The 15,758-nt window shown below is 29.9% G+C and overlaps 1 protein-coding gene across 15 annotated transcripts in view; it reads right to left on the bottom strand.

Moving 5' to 3' along the window:
* The window catches only part of LOC111426935 (phosphodiesterase dunce), a 256,405-nt gene that overhangs the window by 27,723 nt on the left and 212,924 nt on the right, over nucleotides 1-15,758 (bottom strand). For 14 of the 15 annotated variants that reach the window (XM_071194357.1, XM_023061837.2, XM_023061841.2 and 11 more), the window contains 3 exons: nucleotides 14,085-14,186; nucleotides 10,929-10,993; nucleotides 9,144-9,256 (listed from right to left, as the gene is read on the bottom strand). In XM_071194357.1, the coding sequence (XP_071050458.1) occupies nucleotides 9,144-9,256; nucleotides 10,929-10,993; nucleotides 14,085-14,186 (280 nt within the window). Of the gene's footprint in view, nucleotides 1-9,143; nucleotides 9,257-10,928; nucleotides 10,994-14,084; nucleotides 14,187-14,741; nucleotides 14,801-15,758 lie in introns of those variants that run through there. The other variant, XM_071194360.1, reaches the window with a different exon arrangement.

Here is a 15,758-nt window from a genome sequence, read left to right as displayed (position 1 = left end):
TACCTAGAACTTTTACAGTTAATCCTAAAACTTTATTTGTTGTTCACATGTAATGGCATTAATTTAAAAGCTATTACTGAAAGTTCAAGTTGATTAAAAAGTTCTAATAGCTATACTGGATGTTGTAAAATGGATTTTCATGAATGAGAAAAAGTTGAAAAATATTTTTTCTTGGAAGAGAATTTAAACTTTCATAACAACGTTTCCACTTAACCCATATTGCCCGGAGATAAGGTCCATAGATCGTGGTGGTATAGGTGTAAAACCCCGGGGGTTCTTCTGGTATTGCACTTGACATCGTTTTCAGACGACTTGAAAATGATGACATACTAATATAGCACCCGGGATATTCACTTCAGTAATGAAAATTCGTTATAACCTGATGGTGATTATTTTATATTCCTCAGCTGATTTTCGTTTTATACACAACATAAAACGATCAATAAATATTGTGAAACGTAATAATGCGATGATTTTACTTTAACACAACATCGAAAAAAAAAGCACAAACACTACAAGTCAACACTGTTGAAATCCACTTATAACATAAACGCAACGCAGTTTGATGATCTTATTAGGGCTCTTGTAACGCGACCAGTCTAAATAAATTGGAAAACACGAAATAAAGTACATAATATTTACACATCACGGTTTATCTCGTTGTATAGTTCATTAAACATGTTTGTCTGGGTCCACGTCTGCATATTAATCGCGAGTTACGCAAAATAAACCGACCGGCAACAAAGAGGTGGGTTGGAGAATGATAGAATACCATGGTCGGAATGCAATTTTCATGTCCGCACGGGTGCACGTGTTATCGACACCTCACCGTAATGAGATTTCGTACCAGTTTTTATGCACTAATATACCAGGTTTCCAATCGGATATGAACTTGTGTTGAATGCACCACAACAACCAGCCAATAGTATTTTTAAACGTTGTAAAATTTGCGTCTGTTAAACTTTAATTGAAAATGTAAAGGGGTGTCAATGCGATGAATTGACCAAATATTCAACATGGTATTCGACTTTGTTAACTAAATTGAAATATCAAAGGTTTCCTAGTACCATTTCGACATTACGAATTTCGACGTTCAGCTAGAACGTGTCTTGTCGAAAAGCCACTGTGGCCACTACATGCTCGAACAATCGGTGGTTAGCTTTAATTAACAAGAGAGCTTCTATGTAATACAGTATGTTGCATAAATATAATATTGAATTACCTATATTATAATATCATAAACCTGAAAATCGATATACCTAGTTTTATTGTCGTCATGTTTAAAAAATTATTAGGTTACGTTTGAATGATAGATAATTATATGCACTTCAGCAAAAATGTAGTTAATTAAAATGCGGTTGTAATTGAATATTGATAAACTCTTAAGAATTTTGTTGTGAATTACAAAATGAAAACCTCGATTTAATTAAAACTTCGAGCGAGACACTTTGTACCGTTGCTTACTAATTTCCTGCATCTTTTGATAACATCAGCAATCGCTTTGCTTTCAATAACTACGTATTGAGTAGAAAATAAAGAAATTTTACCGTGAATTAGTCTGAGTAATAAGATCGATTAAAAACTAAATAAGCATTTTTTTACATCATAACATACAAATACTATTCACGTAGTATATTACGTAATTAAAGAATTTATTAAACCAACCGAAAACAATAAAGAATTTTCCTGGTATTCCTAATATTGTTGTCACCGTATTTACTGTTTTACAAACATCAACAAAAAAGTAAGTTCATAGTAATGTTAAATGTATACAAATGACTTAGTTTGTTTTATGATACCAAAATTCTTTTAAGTTGTATTTTATAATGTGAAAGATTTATTACATACAAAAGTAAGTGCAAACGAATTAAATTATTTGTTAAATTCCCCGCTTCTTAGTCATAAACAAAACTCTAACTAAATGTTTTAATTAAAGCTTTTAGATGATTTTATTAATGTTACTTTATTTGAAATAACATAATACACATTTAATCCAAAGTTTATTTCTGATTTTGTAAATAATTTACCTTAATTAATTTGGCCTAAATTTAACTAGAATGTTCTATTTCTCTTTCATATTTACATATAGAGTTGAACATCGATATGAATACAAAATTTATTTAGTAAATTTAAGTGTTTTTCACACCAGACATAAATAGTAATATTCACAGGTTTTTTTTTATACGTAACGGATATAGTGGATAATCCCAAAGCTAAGTGGTATTATTTGTTTTTCTGAAAAATTAACACTGCCACATGATACAAGTCACGTATCTGAAGTATGTTAAATATAGCGTAAGGGAACAACCATTTACAATGACGTTTTGATTACATCTTCCGTTCAAATTACGGTCGTGCCAAAAAAATCGCACGTACACAAAAATATTTATTAGAAAAAATAGAAACATTTTTTCCTTACAGTAATTGTTCTTACGTAATTTAATACAGCAATAAAATTTTATTTGTCTGTTTACAGTTTTAAAAATAAATCAAAATCAGGTTTTTTTGTTTGTAGACTTAACATCATAAACTGAATTAAAAGGTAATTATAAGATTTTTAGAATCAAGACAAAATAAAAATCTATTATAACGCCAGAGCTTCGAGATACTCGTCATTGTAATGAAAAATGTGGTTCAGTGTATCATAAAAGATTTACTTCAAGGTGTTTAAAAGCATCCTCTAAAGTTAAAGCATATTAAAAGAAGTATTAAAAAAATGTTGTAGTGCTCGATCCAAAACGATCAAAATATAACACCTCAAACAATTTCTAAGTTCTAAGTTCATGTGAAAAAAAACCTGGGTCGGATTATAAGATGGACTTTGATGAAAATAATACAGTAAAAGTATTTAAATAATACTCGAAATGATCGTAAATAATGTTTTTTTATTTGTATATGGTATACATGACTTTTAATGATGTTGGAGGTTAACTAACTTTTAGGCTACAAAGTTATATTTTCACTTATATCTCATAAACGAAAAGCTGTTTAATAGACCAATTAAAACGGTCTCAAAGAAGATACGTTAAGCTTCAATTTAACATAAATATCGTTTATTGGTTCCTATAAATAAAGTAGATATGGTTTCTTTAAACTTTTCAATTTTTACAGATGTGTTGTCAAACCACCTATTTTTAGGTTTTGTTGCAAAAAAAATGCTTTTCTCCCAAATTTTATATATCAACTCATAAATCATTATAATGTCATAAAGAAGATACTTCAAAATTTTATTTGGCACAAACATTGTTTTTAATTCCTATAAACAAAATTGATATGATTTTTGCTTTGTATTTTTAACGATGTCATCTATAATTACCTATTTTCGGGTGAAGTTCAAAAAAAATTCTCGTTACTGTTATCGATTAACTAATACATCATTACATGGTGTTAAAGAGGATACTTTAAACTTTAGGTTGGCATATGAATTTTTTGTTAATTAGAATTGTTGGATATCGTTTTTGATGTTCAAACTATAGTAAAACGTGTCTAAAACTATGTTAATTCACGCTAATATGATATTCATAAAATTTAAAAAGTAAATAAATCAAAACAATTGCTGTAATCAGTAATTCATGTTTTTCACAAATAATGTCAGGTTATCGATACGTAAATAAATTGGTAAACAGTAAAATTGTAAACAATAATAAGCATGCTGTTTATAACGTTTAGTTGCGATAAACATTTTGCATTAGAGTAATAATGTTTAGTGTGCATTTATTTTAAGTGATTAGATAAAATCTGGTTAGATACTGTACAAATTTATTAATGGAATAAAGTTTAATTTAAATTACATATTATAGTCCTTATAAAATGCTACATTTAGACTGATAACCCTGATTTAATCAAGTTTTAATGAAGGATTTATTAATGTTCTACTTCTATTTTTTTTATAAACAATCCCATTTAATTATCGTAGTACAATTAAGTGTAATGGAATATTACAGTGCACAGTAGGGACGCGTGTTAAACAATAAGATTATTTGCAGTTCTCATTGTTGACCTCTTTTGGTAATTTGCACTGTCTACATATAATAATATTGAAAATTCTACTAATTGAGGTCACAAGTCTGAATCCACATACATGAAAATAAAATATCAATCGCTTAATTTCTGGTCTTTATTTATAAATAGCGTTAAATATATCAACATAATATTAATTTCACGATTAACACTGACCAATACTATCTCCAACTGGATACAAAATAACAAATTCTAAAATTATATTTTGTCATTCGATACATATTTCAAGGTTAATTACGATCACAGAATAATAATTTCATCTATATTACTGATGCGTATTCGGACTATTGAATTTTTTGCAAACAATAAAACTCTCGAAATAGGTCACGTTGCTTCCCACCTGACTGAGTTTTCGGTTCAATCAACCGGAACAAATGTCTTTAAATTGAATAAAACAAATCCAACGTGTAAAACTCGATAATACACCCGTGAATGATTGCGTGGTACACTTAATATAAATGATTTGTTGATAACGTAACAAGATCACAACGCTTTTACTATTTATTTCAAGAACTTTATTTATTACCAATGCTTGTCAAGATCACTATACAAACGATAGTTTAGTTGTTTTCCGAATACCGTCTAAACCGCGTGTTTTGATTCGAAAACCTTCGATAGTCTAAAATAAATTTTGTTAATGTTGATCAACAAGAACATTTTTCTTTAATTCGGTACAAATGTTTACATATTATCCACATTATATTAAGGCGTATAAAGAATTTTAATTTTAATAAAAAGAAAAGCAATTTTATTTTCCGTATCTCGCCCTACGAAGAATATTTATATATCAACACATTGTGTGACATTATCAGATAATTAAATCATCACACAATATCAGAACCGATATACAAAAAAAGTAAATTGTCGAAGGTAAGTTAATACGGTTTATTATTACTTTAACTGTCAGTGACAATGTGAATGATAACAACAGTTTAACGTATACAAATGTACGCTAAAACCTATAATTTTTTATCGGCCGTCCCTTAATCTGGTAATCTTGCCATAATAAATTACATTTGCGTGCGTCAGTACCTTAATGCTGTGAGCGTGACGTCTATAAAACAATTCCTCGTTCCATCGATGGAATTTCGCTTTTCGAGCATTGCAGCAAATATGAAACGACAACCGATAAAGAATTCGAATTTCGTAAGGAAGTAGTATAATTAGGGACATACTTGGAGCGATAAGAACTTTAAAACTTTAAAAATAAATAAACGACGTCCTTCGTAAAACTTATTAAGATAAGTGAAAAATGTATGGTGTAATTGGTTGTTGAGATATATTTGTACAATAATTGATTACATTTGTGATGTACTATAATTAAATGAGGAATAAATAGGATTGAGGAACTAACCACTATTCACCGCTATTGGGATTTCAAAGGCTTTCGTAGCATTTTACTGTATAAGCTAAAATCAATATCCGTTTTCATGACGTTTCCGCATGTGATCGTGTCGTCGAAAAAATCCGGACCTACATAAATGGGTTTGAGTAAAAATACAAACGAAACGAACTTTATAAAATAAAATCGAGGAACAAAGCCGAAGAAAGACTGTCAGCAACGGACATCCCCACCGTTATTTACTCGAGAAGAAGAAAAGTATCGAAGTCAATCGGTTTGTTTTTACATCGTCTAGACCCTGAGGGATATCTTTGGAAATAGCGGGACTTAACGGTTTGTGGCCGTAAAAGAAAGGAGCAGTAAGAAAAATAACCAAGAATATAAACACCTCCCCCTATTTTTATTTATTTTTTTACGTTACGAACGAGAAGATACATGTTAAAAAAAATATTTTAAGAGTCTTTGTTCGGAGACAGGTAGCGTTTAAGTCGGTTCTTGATGGTAGTAAACATAACATGAATCAACAGGAGAGACGATTGCTGGGATGATCGTTCACATTCGATATACTATAAATGGAGATTCACCAGAATGTTTCAAGGAAACTACGTTGACAAATCCCTTCAGAGGATTCCGCTTCACGTTCAATTATCTCCTGTAAGCCGCTCCTATTGAAACGGATACATGCACAAGATAACAGATATCCGCGTTTGGATATGTTGTTGAATCGTCCCCATCACGTTACGACATACACGAGATTGCTTGAATAGATATCCAACTACTCGACAAATATTTCCTTGATGCTCCTATTTCAAATGTACGAGCAAAAAAGTTGACGTAATCCAAAATGTGTTTTGAAAACACCTTTTTGACATCACTTTTTCTTCTAAATCGATCATAACTTTATTATGGCAGGTGAATACTCCCCGGTTTATTTTTGCAACATCAAAAATAATGAATGTTTAGAAATTCTCTCTGAAGTGTAGCGTCATGACGCAGTTCTTTAATGGAGTGTTTACTCCAGCCACGGGTCTTTTCCTGGAATTACCGACAAACATATCTCCCACACTCATTGATCAAATCGGTTCATTCAAACAATATGTGGGCATATACGCAACAATAATAACCATTAATTAATTTGGGAATGTGTTGAATGCAAATTTTGTGATTTAAACCTTTTGTGGCTTTAAGCCTATTTCGGACACTAAGTTTTTCAATAGTTATAATATAAGGAAAAACGGACAGCAACCAATTATAGGCTAAATTAATATAGTCATGAATAATAATTACAACTAAGTTCATGTAGATGTTCCATAGAATCAATAAGGGAGATTCTCCAAAGAAGTTTATTTTATTATTCGTGTTAGAAAATTCGTGATTAAACATTTTCAGGAAAGAAAATGTATACGAAAGATTGCAAACATTGATATCGTTGGTGCTGGAGAAGCCAAAAATCGCTCATAACAATTTCTTTAGTGGACCAGAACAGCGATATTTAGTACGAAAAAGGCAATTGCACCACAGCTGGGTATTCAAATAAGTTAGAAAAGAAAGATAGTGTGTCCGGAATATGCTTCATAATGCAAATTGAAATGGTAGAAAGACATGAAATTAATGTATTAAGAAAAAATGGTAATAATGCTGATAAGAAAGCTAAAAAAACTCCAAGCGAATACCTCGTACAACGTAAATGTTTTATAATTGCATAATTTCGCAATGTATAAATTTATTTTGTTCATTTTCTGATTTTGTCACGTTATATAAATCTCTAGAAATGGGAATCATATCTCATAAGTGTATGTGAGCTATGTAAACGACCACGGAAATCCCTCCCAATTCCCATCTTGGAATAAGGAATGAAACTCTAAGAGCGAAACTCCAATATTCTCAACTACTAAAATATTGTTATTAGAGCAATGTCTGGAATATTATTTATTACAAACGATGAACATAAATAATCTTAAATTCCAAGTTTTCCAAATAACTTTACAGACTTGGATTGTGAATTGTACATTATAATAAAAATGTTTGGAGACTAAATCGTATTTTTTTTGTAACCAAGTTTAATGATTATTTTGAAAATTACACGATTTTAATATTTTTACCTTAATAACAATGATGATAACTATAGAACTATTTTTCTAAATATTCTATTCCTCAACTGTACACTTTGAGTTTAGTTTAATTACATAAACTTAGATGAAAAATTCGATAAAGCTTGATTTGTTTTGAAACCAAGATATACATCTGTGACAACTAGATTGCTACAGTGTATAACTTGAAGGATGGAAAATAAATAAAATGTGATGGGCAAAATAAATATGACACTCAACAAAAATTGGAGGATTTATAAATTGGTTTTCTTGAATACTTGATGATATTTTCCTAAATAAATTGAAATGATTCATACATTGAGTTCTTAGTTATTGGTAAATAGAGCAATGTTTTCCTTAATTATCGGATGTGTTATAACCTGCAATGCAATTAAATTGGCAATGTCAAGTTACAATTAACGATCTTGAGGAGATTGCATAGTTTACGAGAAGAGACTGCTTGAAGGTTAGATCCTTCAGGTTTATTCTGCTGTGTAATAATCATTATCAAAATTTTAAGCAATAAGAATCCGTAAGCCGATAATATCGCAATCGCAGATCAGAGAAAAATGCATCTTTAAAGCAGACGCAAAATAATAACTTGCATTTTTTATCAATACTGACAGAATTTGAAAAAAGATGCATACTGGCATTTCATAAAAGAGAAGATAATAAAGATTACTCAAATTATAAAGGTAAATTAAGTGTACTAAAACTAGAAAATTAAAAGATGTTGTAGAACCAACATTATTCGAACTACAAATTGGATCTAGGAAAGGGATAGGTATTTAGGACAATTGGCAGAAAAATGCATACATAAGGTAGAAACATGACCCTTATGGACCTCGAAAATGTTTTTGATAGGGTGCCTAGAGATAGAGTGCTCTTTTGATAGAGGAGTAAAAAATAAATTAGTGAAGATGATTGAAAGTGTATATAACAACAGTACGAACTACAAAACCTATACAAGTTTGTAGATTTTGAGAGCTTCTGGCATTAGAAGTCATTAGTTGATTCATTCCATAATGATTCTAAATATATGTCGTTTATTTGTGATCGTTTTTTTCCTAGGTATTATGAATAAAACATCCTATAATATAAAAGTGTGGTTTCATTGTGCGACGGTTGAAATATACTTTGCTTTAGGTTATTATTAATATTTGAATTATAACCTCTCGATTATAAACAGGAGAGTTCTTATGGTATAATAATGAGGGTTACACCCACATTTACGTAGTAAAGATGTGGATAGAAAGTGGTTACCACCTACTTATGGATATCAACGTCAGTGATTGGGCCCACTTTCTATACCTTGTTTTGTAGTTTTGATCGTTTGCATAAATACCAATTCATGCGGAAAGAAAAAAATAAATGGGTGGGTATAAATCATCAGAGTTCACTGTATATTTTTATACCACGTACAAATTTCATTGGCAATTTCACTTGTGTCATACAAGGCGAGTCAGGGAAACGAGAAATCGTGAGAATTTCAATAAGTTTTAATAGAAATTTTATAAAAATTACAAGTCATAGCGTAAATATTTAATATACAGTTGGTAAAGTAATCGGCGCAATATAATTGGAGTTCAAGCGATGTTATAAGCAATTAAGTTTAATCCTCTTGGATAAATCGGTGCCTCATTAACCGGGACGAAAAGTAAACATTCTAAAAAGATACACTTAAAACTTACCTTCAAGGACGCCATATCCGATACTGAACGATGTGTTTGTATAGTTTCGAGTTGGTCTAAGCACCAATCTAATTCTTCCATCGTTTCAAGTGCCATTTTCATGTATGAATCATCTAAAATTGAGTTTAAAAATTATTTATTAAAATTTAGAAACAAAATTACAAAAAAAAATTTGAGTAACCTTTATGCAATTTAAATCTTCGCAACACCATTTCAAAAATAAAAGAAACTTATTAATTGTATAAAAATGATTCGAAATTGTGCAACTTGTAAACGTAAAAACAATTGTAACCTTAGTTAGGTACTAAGGTATAACGTAACTTTTTGTTAAACGTTTATCGCTTTTTCCTTATTATCTATGGAATTTAAAAATCGCGGTGCATCCTGATGTAATTCAAATATTTTTTTATTTATCGTATTTTATATATTTTTTTTTATTTGGTTGAATCATATATAGTAATGATATAATTTAAATAAATTAATCAATTTATTTCTTTAAAGTAACAAATGTTGGGTTGTCTATGTACTTTGTAAAGATAATGATAACGGCCTTTAACATGTCATAATAATCCGTTTATAACTTGTTTACGCCATGTTCTACGTGTTATAATTTATTGCATACAATACTGTACATGGTAATAGCTTAAATACATGTTTTGAAACCGTAAAATTGAGCGATTTTTAGACGTTTTCGTTCTAAATTTAGAACTGATCATATAAAAATTAATTAAGTTAGCTTTAAGTTAACTAGAACATAAATCGTTTATTTTTAACTGATTATTTTAGTTCCGAAATTAAGGTTTCTATATAGATATAGAATTTAGAGAAATATAAAGGAATCGTATTTCTTGGTAAAGTTATTACTCTGAGTGAACCATTCAAGGAATTCATTTATTTATTTCTTGTTCTCAGACACTAAGTAACAACAAAGTATATATATACATATAACAATGAGTTTGTTTAAATCAAAGGAAAATAATGTGGAACGTTTAAATTGCCGCGTCATTTGGTCCTACCTACCAACTGGTTTCGTAAATCAACCTTAAAGGTCAGTTACTGACGTCACAATAGCGGAATAGCAGGATTTAAAAGAAATGAAAGAAAAGAGTCTCAAGGGAATTTTCATTTAGATTTTTATATACAATGGGATGTAAAGTCGAGTTATTCAGATTAAAATTAATTTTTTCCCATTATATAACATAATAATGTATTCTAATACTTTTTAATAATAAAAATGTGCTCTTAATAGGTAAAACCTCGACATAGCGGATTAATACGGGGAAGGGAGTGTCCGTTATAGCCAAAAAAATATAGGTACAACAATCTAGCGCTAATTAACAACTAAAACTAACACTAGACCTAGAACTAGAAATATGCGGCTCTTAAGACGGCTAAACACGAATATTTCTAGTTCTAAGTATAGCGGTCGTTGTAATACTAGTGTTAGTTCTACTCTTAATTATTATTCAGAGCTAGATTGTTGTATATTTTTATTGAAGTAAAAGCGTCTGAAGACACACGGCTAAACCCGAATGTTTCTAGTTCAGTTTTAGTTCAATAAAAAATATACAACAATCTAATGCTGAATAATAACTAAAACTACCGTCCTTGATTTATGTTATATACAGACAACTCGGAGAATAATATAACTTAAAACTATTTTGTTCGTTATATCTGAAGTCCGTTATATCAAAATTTTACTGTACTTTTAAAATTAGATTAACGAAGATTTAAATTAGATTTATTTAGAATATCTACAATTAATAATTCTATTTTTTCTCATACCTCCGTAATTAACATTTCTGGGTGGTGGTGGTGCAGTTGCTGCAGCCCCTGATGATCGACGAGATCTAAAAAACGAAGAAAAAACGTGATCTTAATTTACATCCAATTTATTACTCAGAAAATCGTTACTGGCTCCTCCACCATAAAAGTCATTAAGAGAGAATTTTGGTATTAATTTTAGCTTTGTAGAATAAAATAAATAGAAAGTTATATCAGATTGATATTCTTTTTAAAGCGATCTCGTTGCACAATTTATATTTTATATAAATTAATGGAATAGATGGAAAGGTAAATAGCCTTGAACTTTCAAGCGTACTGACCAACTGTAACGAACAGAGCGGACAGGTAAATATAATCAGGATGATGGAAGAGTTTGTTAACTGGACAATGTTTGATCGAAAAGTTACGTGTTGAACTTAGTTTTCAAATCATTGCAAGTATGTTTCTAATATGATTAAAAAAGCTACACTTTACCAATTTTTTTCATCCAAACAAACATTCTTTATTATTATCCATTTATTTCAGATGGAAAACAACGAATTAAAGTTAATTATGCATATACCGCGCGTAGTTTCCTGTATGTATTCATAATTTGTATTACACTCATTTATCTGCACGTGGTTTTGTCAACCTTGCTATTACATCGTGAGTAGGCAGATGCTTAATGATCTCGGTGACAAAACAAATGGAATGCACTTTATATAACTTTAGGTTAAAATTTGTTCATTTATTTTTCTTAGGTGATATTTAATTTACCTTTTATTGACATGTTTGAAAACGGCCCCTCTTATAAGGTCAAAGATCGACGTTCGTTAATTAATTAGAATCGAAGTTTGGGTGAACATTTTATGTAAACTTAGCTTGAAAGCTGCCTACAGCAAGCAAGCACCTGATATTGGAAACAAACGTCGATTACGACCCGTCGCTCATAAAAGCGCTCAAAAACAGAACCCCGAAATATTAATTTTCGTTTCAAAAATTTTCATACTCGTAAATCCGTACCGACATGCAAAGCTTGTTTCGAAAACATTCTCCAAATGCAAAATGTTTTGTGGAATACCGATCGTTATTATTATTGGAATAGTCGAATTTGCGTATTTACGCAGAAATCTAGTTTGAAATTCGGTATCATGTAACATGTTAAGTAATAAGTCATAATATTAATAGATTGAACCAGAAAAACATCACGATCATTTTGTACTCGATTAAATAAATAACTTGACTTTTAATGATATAATAAATTATTAAAATTATCGATTTGAACATACCGTAAATTACTTATTTATTGATGTAAACAGAGCAAAAGTTCGGGGAAATAATGTAAGCTTCAAATACGACCAAAAAAAAGGTTAAACACGTTATTTTGACATTAATTGAGGTGAAACTGGACGGTTTATGTGATTATATTTTTTGAATTGACATTTGAATTGCAAAATATCGATTGAAAATATCAAATAATGAGTTACAGGAAACACATAGTTGATTTTTGATGCTATTTCTCCCAAATAGATTCAAATTCAAATGAAAAAGTTTTTTTTAAGTAGATTAATATGCAATAACATAAAACAAAATTTAGAAAATTTGGTATTAAAGAACAAAGAGGGACTTTATCCCTTTGTTGCTATCATTAACGTATTACATCAACATAGATTATTTCAGTATAAAATCACATTTATAGAAGATATAAAGTCCCAGTAATTTAATCAATTTCATCTTTGCTCTATGGTATGTCGTATTTTTATGGACAATGATTGGTAGTAAAGTGCACATCTCAGGTTTATTTATTTAAGTTGTTTACACTTACTGGAACTCAATGTCTCCTTAATGCTACTTGTTTAAGTGTTTCCCACTAATTAGCTTATTAGCGCAGGGAAGATATCGTCTCATAATACGAGAATAGTTTTAACTTAATTGGGAGGCAACTTCAGCATGTACTAAAACACTCATAAAGCCAGTTAAATTAAATTGATGGAGTAAACTATCATTCTGTAATACTTCTATCATTCTACTACCTTTATAACTACTTTTATCCCAAGTTAATTTTTTTATTTTAATTGTTCAGTCTAAAACTAAAATCAGAAACAATTTAATTAGCGACGTAGAAATGAATAACTATTGATAACAAAATATGAATAGTCGCCAGTTCGCGATTCTGCGAACAACTTGTGAAATATTATTTGGAATTAGGACATTTAATAAAGTTCGTACGGGGTATTTTCATATTATTGCGTTGATTCTTCCTGGTATAAAATTTACGATTTATTTTGCAGCACAATAACAGTTCTCTGAATATCTTTGTGACATCCGACCAGCTAACATGTAAAGTTAGTATTTTCAGTAATATCACCACAATTATAATTTTGGAACAAAAAATTATTTCCTTTACTCTCAATAAATAATGTTGTTTCAGTAAAATTTCGATTAATAATGAAAATTTTAAATCAAATTCACCATCCACAAATTTTTATGATAGAATTTTGAATTGATGAAAATGTCAAGCGTAAATCAATAAATCAGAGCAAGGATTTCATCGAAATAATAGATGGATATTTTCATCAAAACTGGAAAAATGTCAAAGTGCATACAATTTCTGTTTCGATGAAAAAAGTTGATGAAATTATCAAAACTTTAACTTCCAGAAGAGTTTATTTTGAGGCTCGAATTTTCAGTTTTGTTTGCAAAAACCCCGTTGAGCGATTTCTTGACCTCCTTTTAAACAGGAAAAGGGAAATAGACAATCTTAAAGATCGATATTCTGTATTCGATTGGGAAGAGAATATTTTAAGGTAAATTTTAATCGGTGAAAATATTTCAAAATCATTTAAAGAACAATAAATTTTCGTACGATTAAACAAATATTAGATGTTTGCCGAATTTCAATTTCCTAGTAGTAACAAATTTCCCCTGAATTACTAACTGTTTACATTCCAACCTATTTACAATGCTGAATTAAACCAAAACGGTAAGAATACAATAGGAAAAAGATTATACATTTTTATGTTGCTAAATAAACTTAATAAATATTATTAAAAAAAATGATTGAAAGAATAAATTCTTTCGTCGTTTATTTTCAAGAAACAATCCGCAAACGTATTAACGAGGTACGTAAATGTTATTTACTCGGGTCAAAGTTTCATAAACATACGGTAAACTCACTTGTTTGTGGGCACATTGGTGAGATGGAGAAAGTTGTTTCGAACGCTGCGTAAACTGGCAAGAATTTGTGCGAATGGCGTGACGATAAGGTCTTCCCCATGGCTGAAACAAGAAATAATCATAAATTTATTAGGATTTCTAATTTATTTAATTAGCATTTATATAATTTTCTTAATTTGGTATTGAATTTGTAATAAAATGCAAGTGAAAGTTTTTTTATTCAGATTAATTTCGAGAATTAGCAACATAATCCACAAATATATCATATAAATTTTGTGATTCATGGAAATAGAAATTTTAATTACCTTTATTACATATTAATTTTAAATTTATTTTTTCGATATCATTAATTCATTTAATATAATTAGAGTGGGTAAAATTCGTTATAATTTCGACTCTATTGACACTCAAAATGAGCTATACGAAGTGAATTACCCGTACAAAAGGTATTCATGGATCGAGCGCGTTGTCACTAAATGCATGCCATCGGTTGCATTTAGTGCATCTCTTTTGAAAATGGTCCAAGCGTACAATTTCAATTTTAACCCATTATACTCCAAAAACTAAATTTCTATGAGTCTAAATGTAACTTTTTGACTATTCACACCTACATATCATTACCAATAAATAAAAATGAAACCAAACAATACTTTATACCTTCTTCTCTCTCTGATTTTTCGATTGGGTTCGAATAATCCCATCTTGATTATTAAACAAGAGATGAAATGTCACACGGCTTTTTTTTGTTAAAGCGCGAATCACATAGCACGGATGTTGTAGTAATCTGCGTAAAATCGGGAACTGGCGCGGATTTGCAAAATTCTTGGGACGCGCAGAGGTAGTCTGTTTGCGTAACAGTTTCGGCTGGATTGTGTTTGAGTTTCTGACGTTGCCGACGTAAAATTTATGAAGTACATTGGTAACCGCGTGTTTATAATTAATCGGCTTAGCGAAAATAGCTTAAGCACGGGCCACAGCCTATAAGTGCGGTAATGTAAACGTCATTACGACCACGTTGATTGGCTCCGAATGGAACGTATATAACAAAATTTCGCGGTGCATCTGAATCTCTCGTTCGGATAATATAATTTTGGAAATGTTCCATTAACTACTAGTTTATCCAACTAACTATACCCTCATTGATTCAATTTTATTTTATTTTATTACTTAATTAGAGTAGCCGATTGATTGTTTGTAAATATATTATAGTGTAGCATTAAATTTCAAGATATAAATATTGCTTAATATATTAGAGGTTTAAAATTGATATAAAACATCGAACAAAGTCTAGCGGTCAAATCTATTTTCGTATGACGTATGTGAGTTATTGATGTGTTAAGATCTTCAAAAATTCAATTACGAATATCGATCATGCCAGCTCCGAAACGTTTTGTAAGTAGTAATAACACAAAAAAATTAAATAAATATAATTTAGAGTACAAAAAGTAGGGAATCAAGAAAATCTTTGGTATAAGTGCCATTTCAACTTATTTTGAGAAAAATCTTTTATAAAATGATGGTGCCAAATTTTAATTACAATTACTGAATACTGATTTGGAACAATTACATATTCTGAATTAGTCGAATCTACATTAATATCAACTGACAGATCGATCATGTTATGAGGTACAACCAATAATTAATTCGGATTGAATTTGCTGAAATAAAATGATT

The sequence above is a fragment of the Onthophagus taurus genome, chromosome 2 (assembly GCF_036711975.1).
Source record: "Onthophagus taurus isolate NC chromosome 2, IU_Otau_3.0, whole genome shotgun sequence".
Classification (NCBI taxonomy): Eukaryota; Metazoa; Arthropoda; class Insecta; order Coleoptera; family Scarabaeidae; genus Onthophagus; species Onthophagus taurus.
This window is presented reverse-complemented; position numbering and strand designations above follow the sequence as displayed.